Source organism: Pseudochaenichthys georgianus, chromosome 4 (assembly GCF_902827115.2).
Source record: "Pseudochaenichthys georgianus chromosome 4, fPseGeo1.2, whole genome shotgun sequence".
NCBI lineage: Eukaryota > Metazoa > Chordata > Actinopteri > Perciformes > Channichthyidae > Pseudochaenichthys > Pseudochaenichthys georgianus.
The window spans coordinates 5,595,328-5,608,516 of NC_047506.1; the positions used below are offsets into that span (position 1 = coordinate 5,595,328).

The following is a 13,189-nucleotide window of genomic DNA, read 5'->3' on the forward strand; positions in this document are numbered from 1 at the left end:
GGCCAAGACAACTGACATAATGTAAGATGATGGGATGTGAGAAGCTGCGCAACCTGACACACTGAAGGTTATATGATTACATGAGTAGATCCATGCAAAACTGAGGAGGACAATTCGTTTGGGTGAGAAATGATTAATGACCACAGCACCATATACAAAATGTGAATCACTTTTATTTTGTTTCATGAACAAAAAAGTCTTCAGACTCACTTTAATGACCACTGTAATCCTGACCATGACTGACAGTGTTGTGAAGGGATTTAACCAGAAGGGGGTATTTCCTTTTTTTTTTTTTAGAAGTGCACAAGCCAGTCTGACTATCAGTGGGCCATCGTAAAATAGAAAAGTCTCTGGTTTTGGGGAAACATGGGGTAGTGTCTGATATGTCTGGATAGACTTAAAAACACAGGGGAAGGGTTCTTCATTGCAGTCCAGCCCGAGTGCACAGGAACTTCACGTGCGTCAGTTCGCCTCGTTCTTTGACGCTTCATCAAAGTTCTCCACCAGATCTGTAGAAAGACAACATATTGTGAGTTATTACATTATAGGAAACTGTTTTTTACTACTTTCCAAAATGATTTTTTTCCAAGGATTACAGCAGAAACCTTACACATTAAACAAAGTGGGTCTTTTTTATTGACTAAATAATAGACTTATATGACTTATAGGCTTTTGAGATCTGCTGTAGTTTAAAATCTGACTTTCAAACGTCTGATGGTTCATACCTGGAACATCATCATCCTCTTCCTCGATGTCCTCTGCCTTTGGAGCCTTGCTGTCGAGAGCTGAGATGAAATAAAACATATTATAGCATTAGATTTTAAGAATTCTCACACAAATGTTCAATATTTTTTTAAAGGAGAAGTCTGGTTACATTGTATATATTTCTTATTATCAGCAAGTCACATGAAAGGAGCAAGAGAGAACATGTATCAACCCTACTAACAAACCTTTCTGTGCGACAAAGCCTGATATATCTTATTCCTCTGTGCCATTGAGCTCTGTAGCTTTACACTGGGTGACATGAGGCTCCATCATAATGAACATGTGACCAGGCTTAGAATTTCATCATTTTAGGGGCAAGGCCATTTGGCCTTTGGCGCCACACATTTTTGCAGGGCGCAAAGGCCACATGCCAGGGCACAAAGGCCATTGAGGGAAACATTTGGATTTGGAGCTTACAAATAAATAACTTCACTTTTTGATAAGAAAAGCACACGAATGACATGGAAAACAAATCACTTTTTTAATATCAATAATGTCAAACATTATATCATCCTATAGGCCTATGCCTCCTTAGTATTACCGTATATAAAATAAAATACTCTACTTTGAATAATTAGTGTTTGGTATGTTTTCCATCTACTACTTCTCCCATTCACAAATCCAAAATCAAATCCAAAAATCTAAAATTCTATTAATATGTAACAAATATATTCCATTTCAGAGCAGAATAAACACAGGTCCAACTCTGCACATAAATCATTCAGCAGTGCACAGTGAAGTGTGTGTGTGTGTGTGTGTGTGTGTGTGTGTGTGTGTGTGTGTGTGTGTGTGTGTGTGTGTGTGTGTGTGTGTGTGTGTGTGTGTGTGTGTGTGTGTGTGTGTGTGTGTGTGTGTGTGTGTGTGTGTGTGTGTGTGTGTGTGTGTGTGTGTGTGTGTGTGTGTGTGTGTGTGTGTGTGTGTAGAGTCTCTTTAATCAACTCCTCACAGCTCTGTTCAGAAACTGAATACAATCGTTGCTCTAATTCTGTCTTTAGGACGTTGTTGTGAGTGTGGACGGAGCAGCTGCAGGTTAGTTTAGCCTGATTGATCCATTCAGAAAACACGCATTTTAAAAGATTTTTCGCCTGCCGTCTTGTCTGCAGACTTGTCAAAGCATTAATTCATGTGTTTTACTAACCGGTATCAGTATTTAGTTACTTCAGCATCCTTTTGAAACGTGTATTACAATTAAATCACTGTAAAATAGGTTAATTTTGTCGTAGTTGGTTTCCACCACAGTATTTACATGGAAATAAGCCCCGCCCCCTCTGTTTGAATGACAGGAGTAAACACAGCTGACAGCCGAGGTGAAACTCCAGCGGTTAGAGCGATGAGAATATTCGCATGCTATCGCGTCCGTTGTGAACGCAGCATAATGCAGTTCAGAAAACACTGTTCTGTTGCTTTTAAAGCAACTTCGAGATGTTAACAGTGTGAGGGGCCCAAAGGCCATGGTGGCCGTAGGACGTACAATTATTTGTGGGGCATAACGGCCAGACAGAGGGGCTACGACGGCCATGGCCGCCGTGAAAATCCTACCCTGCATGTGACCCGTAGTTTATTTTGAGTTCACCCCACAAACTCCATCCAGCTGTTGTAAATCTTACTGGAGCATTGAATTAATATCTGAATCCACCAGAAATACACTTTCTGCTCCTGTTTGAGTAAAGTTTGCTCAAACATACAGTGGCCTGCTGTTGAAGGACTTTTATGGAGCCTTTATTCTCCACTCCCAATATTTGCTTGTGTCAATATTGTTATGCAAGCTGAAAGAAAGTTCAATGTTTAAAAAAAAGGTGTGAACTTGTGATGTCCGAGAAGTGTGTTTAGTATTTCTGCACAGCGAGGCAAGTTTATTTAGATAGTTAATTTCAACAAAAGCATTTCAAAGTGCTTTACAAGAAATGAAAAACATTAAGAGCATTAAGATAGAGTGCTACAGAAACACATAAGGTGGAATTAGCCCTCGATGAAGAAGTGCACTTCTCCTTTAAGATGTCTTTGTTGGTTATTTTTCTCTTTTGGAAGATAACAATATGGTTGGTTATGATTATCATCTCACTGGTCCATTTAACTCACACAACTAAATATCCTTTAAAACAATTGAGTTGTTTTTAAACAATTACTTAAAAGGTAGGGTAGGTAAGAATGGAGAAACCAGCTCGAGTGCGCTAGAATTTGAAAGTACACAACCGAAAAAAATCTGCCCCTTCCTTCAGACTTCCTTACAGAGCCCCTCCTCCAACACACGCGAACAGGCACATGACCAATGAGGGCACCAGATACGTTTGTGCACAGATGGAAGGCTGACAGGCAGGTAGGCCATCCAGTTACTTTAGCCGGGCCGGCTCAGATGATTGGTCGTGCTTTTTACAGCGCCACGGCTTCCACAGATGACTTTTTTGTTATGTATTTATTGTCAAAGCATTTACTTTATTCATTGCTATCGGGACGTTAAGAGCATTCCATGGAATATAACAACAAGTGTTTCTGAAGTGAATTACCTACCCCACCTTTAAGTTGAGTATGAAAGGCCTTGTGTTTTAAAAAAATATAATGGAAAAAGGGAAAACTTTAACAAGAGCAAAAAAGCAACAGGATGGATTCCAACTCATCTTAACCAACAGGCACCATAATAACTAAACGTCTAACCACCCAAAACACCTGATCCATCCTTCTCCACTAAGAAAAGGTCTTGATTTAGGTCTTTTTATACTTTAAATGATTTTGAAATGTAACTGTGGAGTGAGCTGCAGATGCTTCTCTCAAAAAAAGGAAGTGACTTATCTTAACTAAACCTTCCTAAAGCCTCTTTCTCAGTGATTGTAAGAGGGTCAGAGGTCAGTGAAGTTGAGGCCCACCCACCTTGCCGGGGGAACTGTTCTGCCAGTTTGCGCAGGCTGCTGAGGCTGTCGGCTCCCAGCTGGCTGAGGATGCCGGGGAGCATCTCCGTCAGCTGCTTCGTCTCAGCATGACCCGTGATGGCGAAGGTGTTGGCGGAAAGAGAGGCCTGCACTTTGGGGTTGTTGAAGTGGATCACTGTGCCGTCGTCCTTGATCATGTTCACCTGAGAAAACACCATGCAGTTTTTACATTTACGGCTAAAAGTGTTTGATCCGAGAAGTTAATCTACGTATTTTCGTTTGTTTTTTGGATGTGTAAACTGTCTAATTGTGAAATAGTAGAACAAACTAATCTATCCTATGTAAATGTTTACAAACTAGTCGACAAAGAACGAGTGTAGAAAAACCTGAAATCACTCTTACGGCCACAGAGAAAGAAAAGCTTTATGCTGAAGACTATACCAATTTACCTCTTCAATTCCAGCAATATTGTTGACAGCCAACTTCTTCAGTGAACTCTGAAGCTTTTTGTCGTCAGCTGTTGCCGTTCTGTGAACCACCTTCTTCTTCCTGCGCGCAGATCCCTAAAACAAAAGTAGAACAAGGACTCCTAAATGACAGACACTTTGGAGAGCTATAACGACCGCATTAGGTGGAACAAGGAAAGGTTGTAGCGGAAACATTGCCTTTGTTGTTGCATTATAGTATTTCAAACAAGGCTCTCTCTTCAATTCAAATATGATTCATTCACAATATTATAGACTGCAGCACTTACGTCCAAAACATTTGGACGTAAGTGCTGCAGTCTATAGTCAGACAGATTTTTAAGCTGATACGGATATATTTATTTGAGAGTTTAATTTGTTTTAATATTGATACATCTGCTATAAGTGCATAAACATACTCTATCAACTTAATTAAGGGCTCATTAATATCCCTTAAAATGTTTTCAATGCTCTCCAGCGGACAAACTATGTGATGGTGTCACTATCGGATAACTTAAATGTATCTTTTACAGATTGTGTTAAATAAAATGTTAGAGAACAGTGTAAATACACTCACATAGATTTCTCAGATTACAAAATAATATCTATAAAATTGCAGCGTGTGTTTGACTATCAGATAAATCCATATGAGCTGAATTTACAGGTGTTCTAAAAAAAAGTCAAAATCAAATCAAGTTGACACAACAACATTTATCACTAGGATATTAAAGCTACAGATTAAAGGTTTTAATGCAATGATTGTTTCAGTTCTACATAATGCAGGATTAAATATTAATATTATTATTTATTATACCTGAAGTAAGACTCGTTTATTTTTGCTTTGAAAATGTAACATGTCACCTCCAGAACATTAATTTTCTAAATACAATAAAGACAAATTTTTTCATGGAAAGATGCATTGTGATTTTTGGTGAGTATACTTTATTTGACTTAATGAAAAGGATAGATCACACACACTCACATCCACACACACCTACACACACATCTTATTCTCATCCTCATCAAAACAGAAGAACACTTCCTGGATGGAAAACTCACCTTTCCTCCTATCCGCACTTGGGCTTGAAGTTTTGCTAGTTTTTCTTGATTCATGTTTTCACCTACAGAATAAGAGAATTGCATAAAACATATTGAAAACAAATACATGTGAAGTGAAACCAGCTAAACAACTAGCATGCTGCTGCGTTTACTGACGACTGAGAGATACAACAACAATATTATGAGCTAACCAGAAATATCCCTGAACAATACAGTACAAATACAGTAACAGAAAGTAATGTTAATTATCAAAATGTAGACCAATAATTAAGCCATAAAGAGACATTTTAATGACAGCTCGCTGCCATCACACACTAGCTGAGCATGCAGCTGCAGAGATGACAACACAGGGCCACACACTGAACACACACACACACAGCTTGTCACGGCTCGGTTCGGCCCGACAGCTCCGCTCCGAACACACACACACAAACACACACTTCATATGGACCCCACTTTACACACACATCAACATGTATGATGCCAAACCTGGTCAAATGTCCACACAGGCATGCGGTTCTGAAAGATGGAGGTTATGAGGAAGAGATTACGTCACGAACCATACGGATTTTTCTTCTTCTACGTTTATAAACAGCTGCAGGGATTTGAGTGAAGTGATGCCATCTACATGACATTCTGTGTATTACATCAACAAACGCTGCTGCCATACAAAGAGATGGTGAGCAAGAGATTAAAATAGACGAGTGAGTTAAACATGCCTTTCCACAAACACTGAAAACAATTGTTGAATTCAGGAGAAAATGGAAGATTGTATATGCGAAGTCAATAAAGTGAAGTCATAAGAAGCTTCACAAACCGCTTCTGCAGCATTTTATTCCTGTTTACAGCAATCTCCTACGAAGCCTGAAGTGAGCCTCTGAAATAATATGTGATTAATATGTACACATTTATATGCACATTATTTTAAATAAAAGCTATTGTAAATTAAATTAGTGTTTATTTGTATTATTTAAGTGCAGTAAATTGTACTTTTCCTGTATTTAATTACATTACATGTCATTTGTTACACGCTTTTATCCAAAGTGACTTACATACATTCAGTACTGTGAACAATTCCCACAGGAGCAATTTGGGTTGAAGTGTCTTGCCCATGGACACAACGACATGCTGACTGCAGTGGGGTTTGATCTTGCCATCCCCTGATTTGAAGTCCATCACACTAAGCCACAGCCTCCCTAATTGATAAAATAGCAAGTGTACTTTACTGATGCGCAATCCTAACATGTATTTGTCCTCTGCTTCACTTTCATGTTCACAGTATCCATTTTGTGACCATTTTACTGTATTTAAATCACAGTTCTCAAAGATGTAAGCACTAAACCACCTAATTTATGTATCCTTAATACATAGAATTAATAATGAATACAATTGATTGAGATTTAACGATTGATAATAAATGAAAAAATTAATAAAATGTTTTTTCTGGTGAATAATAAACATTATAAAAAATATTTTTCGAAATATTCAATTTGCTCTAGAATATTTATTTTTTATTTTGACCTTTAGAATAGAATAGGGAGGGATGAAACCCTCTTTAATGGTCACACATGCAGAGCACACAGCACACACAGGGAAAGTTGTTCTCTTCTTTTAACCCATCCTAGTACTAGGAGCAGTGGGCAGCTATTGTACAGCACCCGGGGAGCAATGGGAGTGAGGGGGGTGTCTGCGGCCTTGCTCAAGGGCACCACGGCAGGGCAGGAGGTGAACTGGGACCTCTCCAAGTAGAAGTCCACACTCAATATTTAGGTCTGGTCGGGGACTTGAACCGGCGATCCTACGGCTCACAGTCCAAGCCCCTACTGACTGAGCCACTGCCGGACTTTTTATCCAATGGTTCACCCAAGAAAAACATTTCATGAAAGATGAACACAAAAGCGCTTGTGCAGAATGTTACATTTAGAGTAATGTACAGTACATATTAAATACAAGCTGACCACTGATGACCCTGCTCAGTTAGATAATTAAATGCTATGAATATCAAATCAGTGTGTGCAATTTACATGTAAATATCTCAGATGAAATACAAAATGCTGATGTGCTCAGTTATCTTACATTCTGCTGCAGACATTTGCTTTCCACATTTACCATATATTCACATTGTAATCCAAGTAATACCTACAATATATAACCTTACCATTAATGTGTGGTCAAAAAACAGAGCCATGTGCACAGGCTGGATCTGCCAAAGGGACATTTCACCAGCATTATGAACAAAGACAACACATTATTCAATAGTAAGAGCAAGAACAAACAAATCATACTGCGAAAGCAATATTTTTGGAGCACTGTGAATATTTGACAGATTTTGTTCAGAACAAACGATGCATTAAACAGCTGAAAGTAAAAAAAACAAGATAAGTCCCACATTACACAATCGAGCACAATACTGCCAGGTCATGGTGACTACACTAAAACTCCAAAGAGAACATGAAAACTAACTTTATACTTGTTGTTCATGTCATAACTTTGACTGTTTGTATTCCAACATAGTTCTGCACGTCTTCACAGCTTCTCACTGCTTGTAATTTCCCCCTCAGATCAAAGCACTGTGACCCGGGTTAAGGAGATGGATTCGATGGCAGTTTCTGGCTGAGGTAACCGACTGAGGAAGCGTGAGTCAGTGGGACCAGCTCCCGAGTTGCTGGTGTCCATCGAGCTGTGGAGGATGCTGCGCTGCCAGCGTTGAAGGTTGAGAGAGTTTAAGCCCCAGCAGCACTGGAACACCATGAAGATCTTCTTCAGAACAGCCTTCCTCAGCAGGATGTAGACCCAGGGGTCCAGGATCTGGTTCCACGTGGCCATACGAACCACCATCAGGAGACTGAAATACGCCGGCTCGTCGTTGGAGTTAATGCTCATCATGATGACACGGATCTAGGAAATAATGTGACAAATAAGACAAATAGACTGAACAATGTATGATTTAATTTAAGTCATGTTCTTCTCCAATTCTAAATATAACAAAGACATATGATGCTCATTTTCAGGTTCATATGTCATTTGTGCCTCTACTGTAAATTAACGAAGTGCCTTTTTGACTGTTCGCTATGATCCAAATATACAGGAGGTAGCCTAGCATGTTTTTGTTACGGTGTGTGCAGGAAGCAGGACCCAAATGCAGATTTAAGTGTCAAAAATATCTCCTTTATTTCAAGGCTATACTAGAAACAAAGACAGAACAGAACACTCACCGAAGACCAAGTCAAAACACAACGAACCGACAAAGACAGACAGAAAAAACAGAACTTAAATACACACAAGACTAGTAATTATACAAACAAGACACAGGTTAGGGAGGAGAAAACACAGGGACACCAGGTGCACACAATCGGGTAATAAGACACACCAGGGAAACTAACGACAGGGAACCACAGACAGATCTAAAGACAAAACACAACGCAGACAGAAAACCAAAGACAGATCTAGACAAGACACAACGCAGACAGAAAACCAAAGACAGATCTAGACAAGACACAACGCAGACAGAAAACCAAAGACAGATCTAGACAAGACACAACGCAGACAGAAAACCAAAAACAGATCTAGACAAGACACAACGCAGACAGAAACAGGCAAGACAGGAGGTGAAGACCTTTCAAAATAAAATATGAAACAAAAGTTTTGAAATACCCTAATGGAGAAATGTAGGCCCATTTCGTTGGTCATATTGCCATTTATGGAGAAAAAAACATGCAGAAAATATGATAAGTATTTTAGCAGACGATGAGTATGGAAAGTAATGAGGATGTACATCACAGTGTACTTTTGCAGCAGTGCTGGGAAGCATGAAGAATGTAGGTAGTGTTATGAAGAGCATGTTTGTAGAGAAGGAGACGCACATCTTTTTCAACCAGGAGCAAACAGTGGTTTGTATGTGGGGAGAATGCCCCAGAGATCTAGACATACAGCAGCATTATTGAAGCGTTTGAGCCTTGATGTGATAAGGTAGTGGAGGAGAGCTTCAGTGGCAAAGAATGGACGGAAAAAATACCTTGAAAACAACCTGAGTCATCTTCGTCACACATAATAAAACCTGCCATGCCTCTGTCACTTCAAAACTCATTTAGCTGTAGCTGTCACTTTACACCTACCAATGTTCAGAATCCTTGACAGACACGCTGTCCAAAAGGAGATGTGGTTTGAATATTAGAAAAATAATGGCATTAGAATGTAAATGTAATGATAGATGTATAAAAGAATAATTTAGACTAATTCATATATTAATTACAATGGAATTCCAACCCATTTGCATGGTTTAAGGCTGAAGGTACAGTATTTATAGGTTTATGAGACAGGGTTACTCAAGATGCTATTTATCATCTGTAGTCCCAGGACAGATGTTGCGAAGTCACCTTAAAAACGAATTGAAGAGGCCCTAATATAGGCTTTTTTGAATGTCTCTTTCCTGTACGTGTAACATAGGTTTTTGTGCTAATGGTCTGCAACGGCTAACATTTTAAAGTTTCCTCCAGAGGGACTCATTTGTTTACATAGTGACATCACAATGAAACACTTGTGCTTCTCTCGGCTAGAGCTCCAACACATTGTAAGTGATAAGGGGGCTAAGGGGCTAAGGGGCGGGACATCTCTAAGCGATTAATCAATCACAACTGAGCCAGCCAGCTAACCAATCAGAGCAGACTGGGCTCTGGTTTCAGACAGAGGGTGAAAAGAGGTGCTGCAGCACAGGCAGTATGAGAAAAATAAAGAGCTTTTTGAATATTAAAACATGGAGACATGTCACAGTAGAGACACAAATACAAATATGAACCAGAAATGTCTTCTTAAACGTCTACTAAGGAGAAATCTTACCAGTAATGGACCCCAGCACACGCAGGACACCAACATGATGGCCTGCAGCTGGCAGATCATCTCGATGTGGTAGGACGTGCCTCTGCAGTGGTGCTTGCGGCGCAGTCTGGCCTGCAGCAGAGTGCAGCTGGTCAGTGCGTTGCACACGATGGAGAGCAGCAGGGCCATCAGCCCCAGCATGGAGAACAGCAGAGGCAGCAGCACATCCAGCCAGTCTTTGGGTTCCTCCATGTAGAAGAAGCACCAGCTCCTGGAGCTCTGAACCCTGTAGGGTCTCAGCAGAAGCACCGGCAGCAGCGCCACCAGAGCAGCCAGCAGCCAGGTGAGGCCCAGCAGCCGTTTCATGTGGCGTGAGGCTAACGCTGTGGAGTGGAAGATAGGCCTGGTGACTCCGAGGCAGCGCTCCACCGCCATGGCGCTCCCCAGGAACAAGGGGCTCAGTCCGAAGAACACCATGCACGCCCCGAAGGCGCTGCACACGATGTGGTGGGGGTCAAACGTCTCCCATTTCTTGTGGAAGCTGTACACGATGAGCACCAGGGAGCCGTTGATCAGGTGACCCAGCAGGTCTGTGACCACCAGGCTGCTGGCGAACAGCAGGAAGGACGCCTTGGACTTGATCCGGATGCTGCTGTAGGAGGTGACGAGGATGAAGAGGGCGAGGCTGTTGGATAGGACGCCCACAGTCATGGAGATGGCGGAGGCGGTGACAGAAAGATCCTTCTGGCTGCAGGTGCTGTTGCTGGGTCTGACCTCTGACCTGCAACCTGCCTCTGAGCTCCCATTGGCTGACATGCTGGAAATTAAATCTGGAGAGTGGGGTAACTGGCAGTTTGGATGCATTTTTCACTTGTAGTATTGGATTTAAACTTCAGATGCTTTAAAAATGCATGCAAATGTATAATTGTGTGAAATAAACCATAATTTCAGCTTTAAATAGGGTGTTTTCAACATTTTACTACACGGCTCACATGCAGTTTTGGCTGTGACTATGGGTGCAGTGAACTCTACTTTATCAATACTGACGATAAACATCTTATTTTGTTGAATTTCCACATTCTCATTAGCCAATAACTTTTGTAAATGACACTGTAAATGAAAATCGACCTCACTTACTTACCTTTCTTCAGGTTTGATCTTTTGTTCAAACGCCTCTTCCCCCTCTGTCTCTTTTATCAAAGTCAATAAAGCGTGTAATCAGCCCGGTATTAAATGCCATTGAATCTCGATCCTTCTCTCCTCAATAATCCTGTCGAGGCGGCGATCTGTGTAACTTGTTCCTTCTGCGCTTCGCTGGAGCCAAACCCGTGAAGGCGGACAGCTTCAGTGTGCGAGGTGGCACTTCAAAACTCAATCCCACCTTGGAGGCTGTACACATCTGTCGCATTCTGCACAAAACGTCTTTATTTTTGATTCGACAGTGGATAGCCATACAAATTAAGTGTTTCCAAAATACGCACCGCTATTTCTTGCAATTACGCATTATTTTCCTACTCTAAAGTACGTGTGGGTGTGAAATTAATCAAGAAGACGTCAATTCCTCGAGGGCTACACATTTCATATTGTTTTCTGTTAAAATACTTATATATTTGAGGCTTTATGTGAATTCTCTTTTGTCAATATAATCCCTATACAGGATTGCAAGAAACAGGTTAATGTCCCTTCATGTCCTAGAAGTACATGATGTGTCTGTGACAGCAGGAAATCACTTGCAGCTGACTGAAAGTCTTATGTTGTGCTTTCCAAAAGGAGTGTTGAAGAGTAAGGAATTATTTTGTGCGAAAAGATAAAAACAACAAAAAGTACAAAATGTTATCACTTTGATAAGATGCGTTTTTATTTTGTATGTATTCATGACATATTTATTTCCCATCAGTCATGTGTTCTGTCACTTCCTGGATATTTCATTTTGCAGCAACCTTTTAAAATAGAAAAACAGTGGGGAAGAAAATTACTCTTATCCAACGCTGAACTTTTGATGACCATAATGAAAGGCCAAGAAATAATAGACTAAGGTCAAAAACCTATTATGTGATGTGATGTGAGGAAAACATCTGAGCCAGAATTGGATTAAAGGATGGGGACCGGATTAATCATTGTGCACACTTTGAATTAGATGCTGATTTATTTTGTTGTCCAGGGTTTATGCAGTCCCTTTTTCATCGACTATTTTTGTTTTTATTTTTCCTGATTTTGAATGATTAAGAAAGTCCTCTCATTCAAAGCTGTGATGTGTACGTTCTTCTGAGCGCAGCAGGTGTTGGTGAATATTTTTACTGAATTATCAGATCTACAGCTAATGTATGTACGACTTAATTAGACTAGGATCTTCTACTAATGTAATATGAATTGTATAACAGAGTATAACAATTAACAGTATATCCAGGATTATTTTAGGTTTTATTATTATTATTTCGGGCACTTTCTTTAGCTCACTGCAAGGAACACTTAGTAAAAAGCAGACATGGACTCAAACCGACAAGGAAAAACGCCACCAAATAAATGACACATAAAAGGAAACCAAAGTGCTCCAAAAAGGGAAAAATATCAGGGGACAAACAAAAGACCATCTGAACTAAGAGCAGCACAGAGAGTCAGGGACAACAATTATTGATTTCAAAGAGAGCTGGAAATTGACACTTAATCTGAGCAGGGACCATTCAGCAATTGCTTAAGGATTTCAATAATAAGTCATTGCACAACAGAGGGACTTTGGTATATTTATTTGGAATTGTTGTTAAAAGAGTGGCCTACTTAGTAATGCACTAGCATTATCAGACAGTTTACCCAGAAAAGGGATCAAAGTCTATGCAGCAGAACCAGACACATTGTCCTTCTTATCCACAATTGTATCTTCCTTGTCAAAAATGAATACATTACTCACGCTGTAACTTGACCTCTGACAGTTTGGTTGGACATTGTGCTATGCTAGAGGGGCTGATGTAACCTATAGCCTCTTAGCTTGAGCATACATGAGAAAAAGGGTACAGAAACCTCGCTTCTAGGTAGAAACCTCATAATATCCACAACGTTTTACATTTTAAGCCACAGCTCCAACGGATGATGACTCGAGTGATCAGATTCACACACACTAAAAATATCTTTATACAGCTTTTTTCACATGTGCAGTCGGACTCGTAACAACTTTGATGTGTACAATTGGTGGAATTACCCTTTAGGTGAATTGAACCATTTTAAATC

At 40.2% G+C, this 13,189-nt stretch overlaps 2 protein-coding genes across 2 annotated transcripts; both read right to left on the bottom strand.

The window, feature by feature from the left end:
• Positions 1-155: 155 nt before the first annotated feature.
• Positions 156-5,735, bottom strand: btf3l4 (basic transcription factor 3-like 4). The gene is made up of 6 exons (XM_034081184.2): positions 5,642-5,735; positions 5,153-5,214; positions 4,079-4,192; positions 3,631-3,832; positions 726-785; positions 156-509 (listed from the first exon to the last, which is right to left on the bottom strand). Exons 2-6 carry the CDS (start codon positions 5,204-5,206, stop codon positions 463-465), a joined length of 477 nt encoding a protein of 158 aa, XP_033937075.1. The 5' UTR covers positions 5,207-5,214; positions 5,642-5,735; the 3' UTR covers positions 156-462.
• An 879-nt stretch (positions 5,736-6,614) lies between these two features.
• Positions 6,615-10,783, bottom strand: ptgfr (prostaglandin F receptor (FP)). The gene is made up of 2 exons (XM_034081644.2): positions 9,989-10,783; positions 6,615-8,050 (listed from the first exon to the last, which is right to left on the bottom strand). Exons 1-2 carry the CDS (start codon positions 10,781-10,783, stop codon positions 7,715-7,717), a joined length of 1,131 nt encoding a protein of 376 aa, XP_033937535.1. The 3' UTR covers positions 6,615-7,714.
• Positions 10,784-13,189: the final 2,406 nt, after the last annotated feature.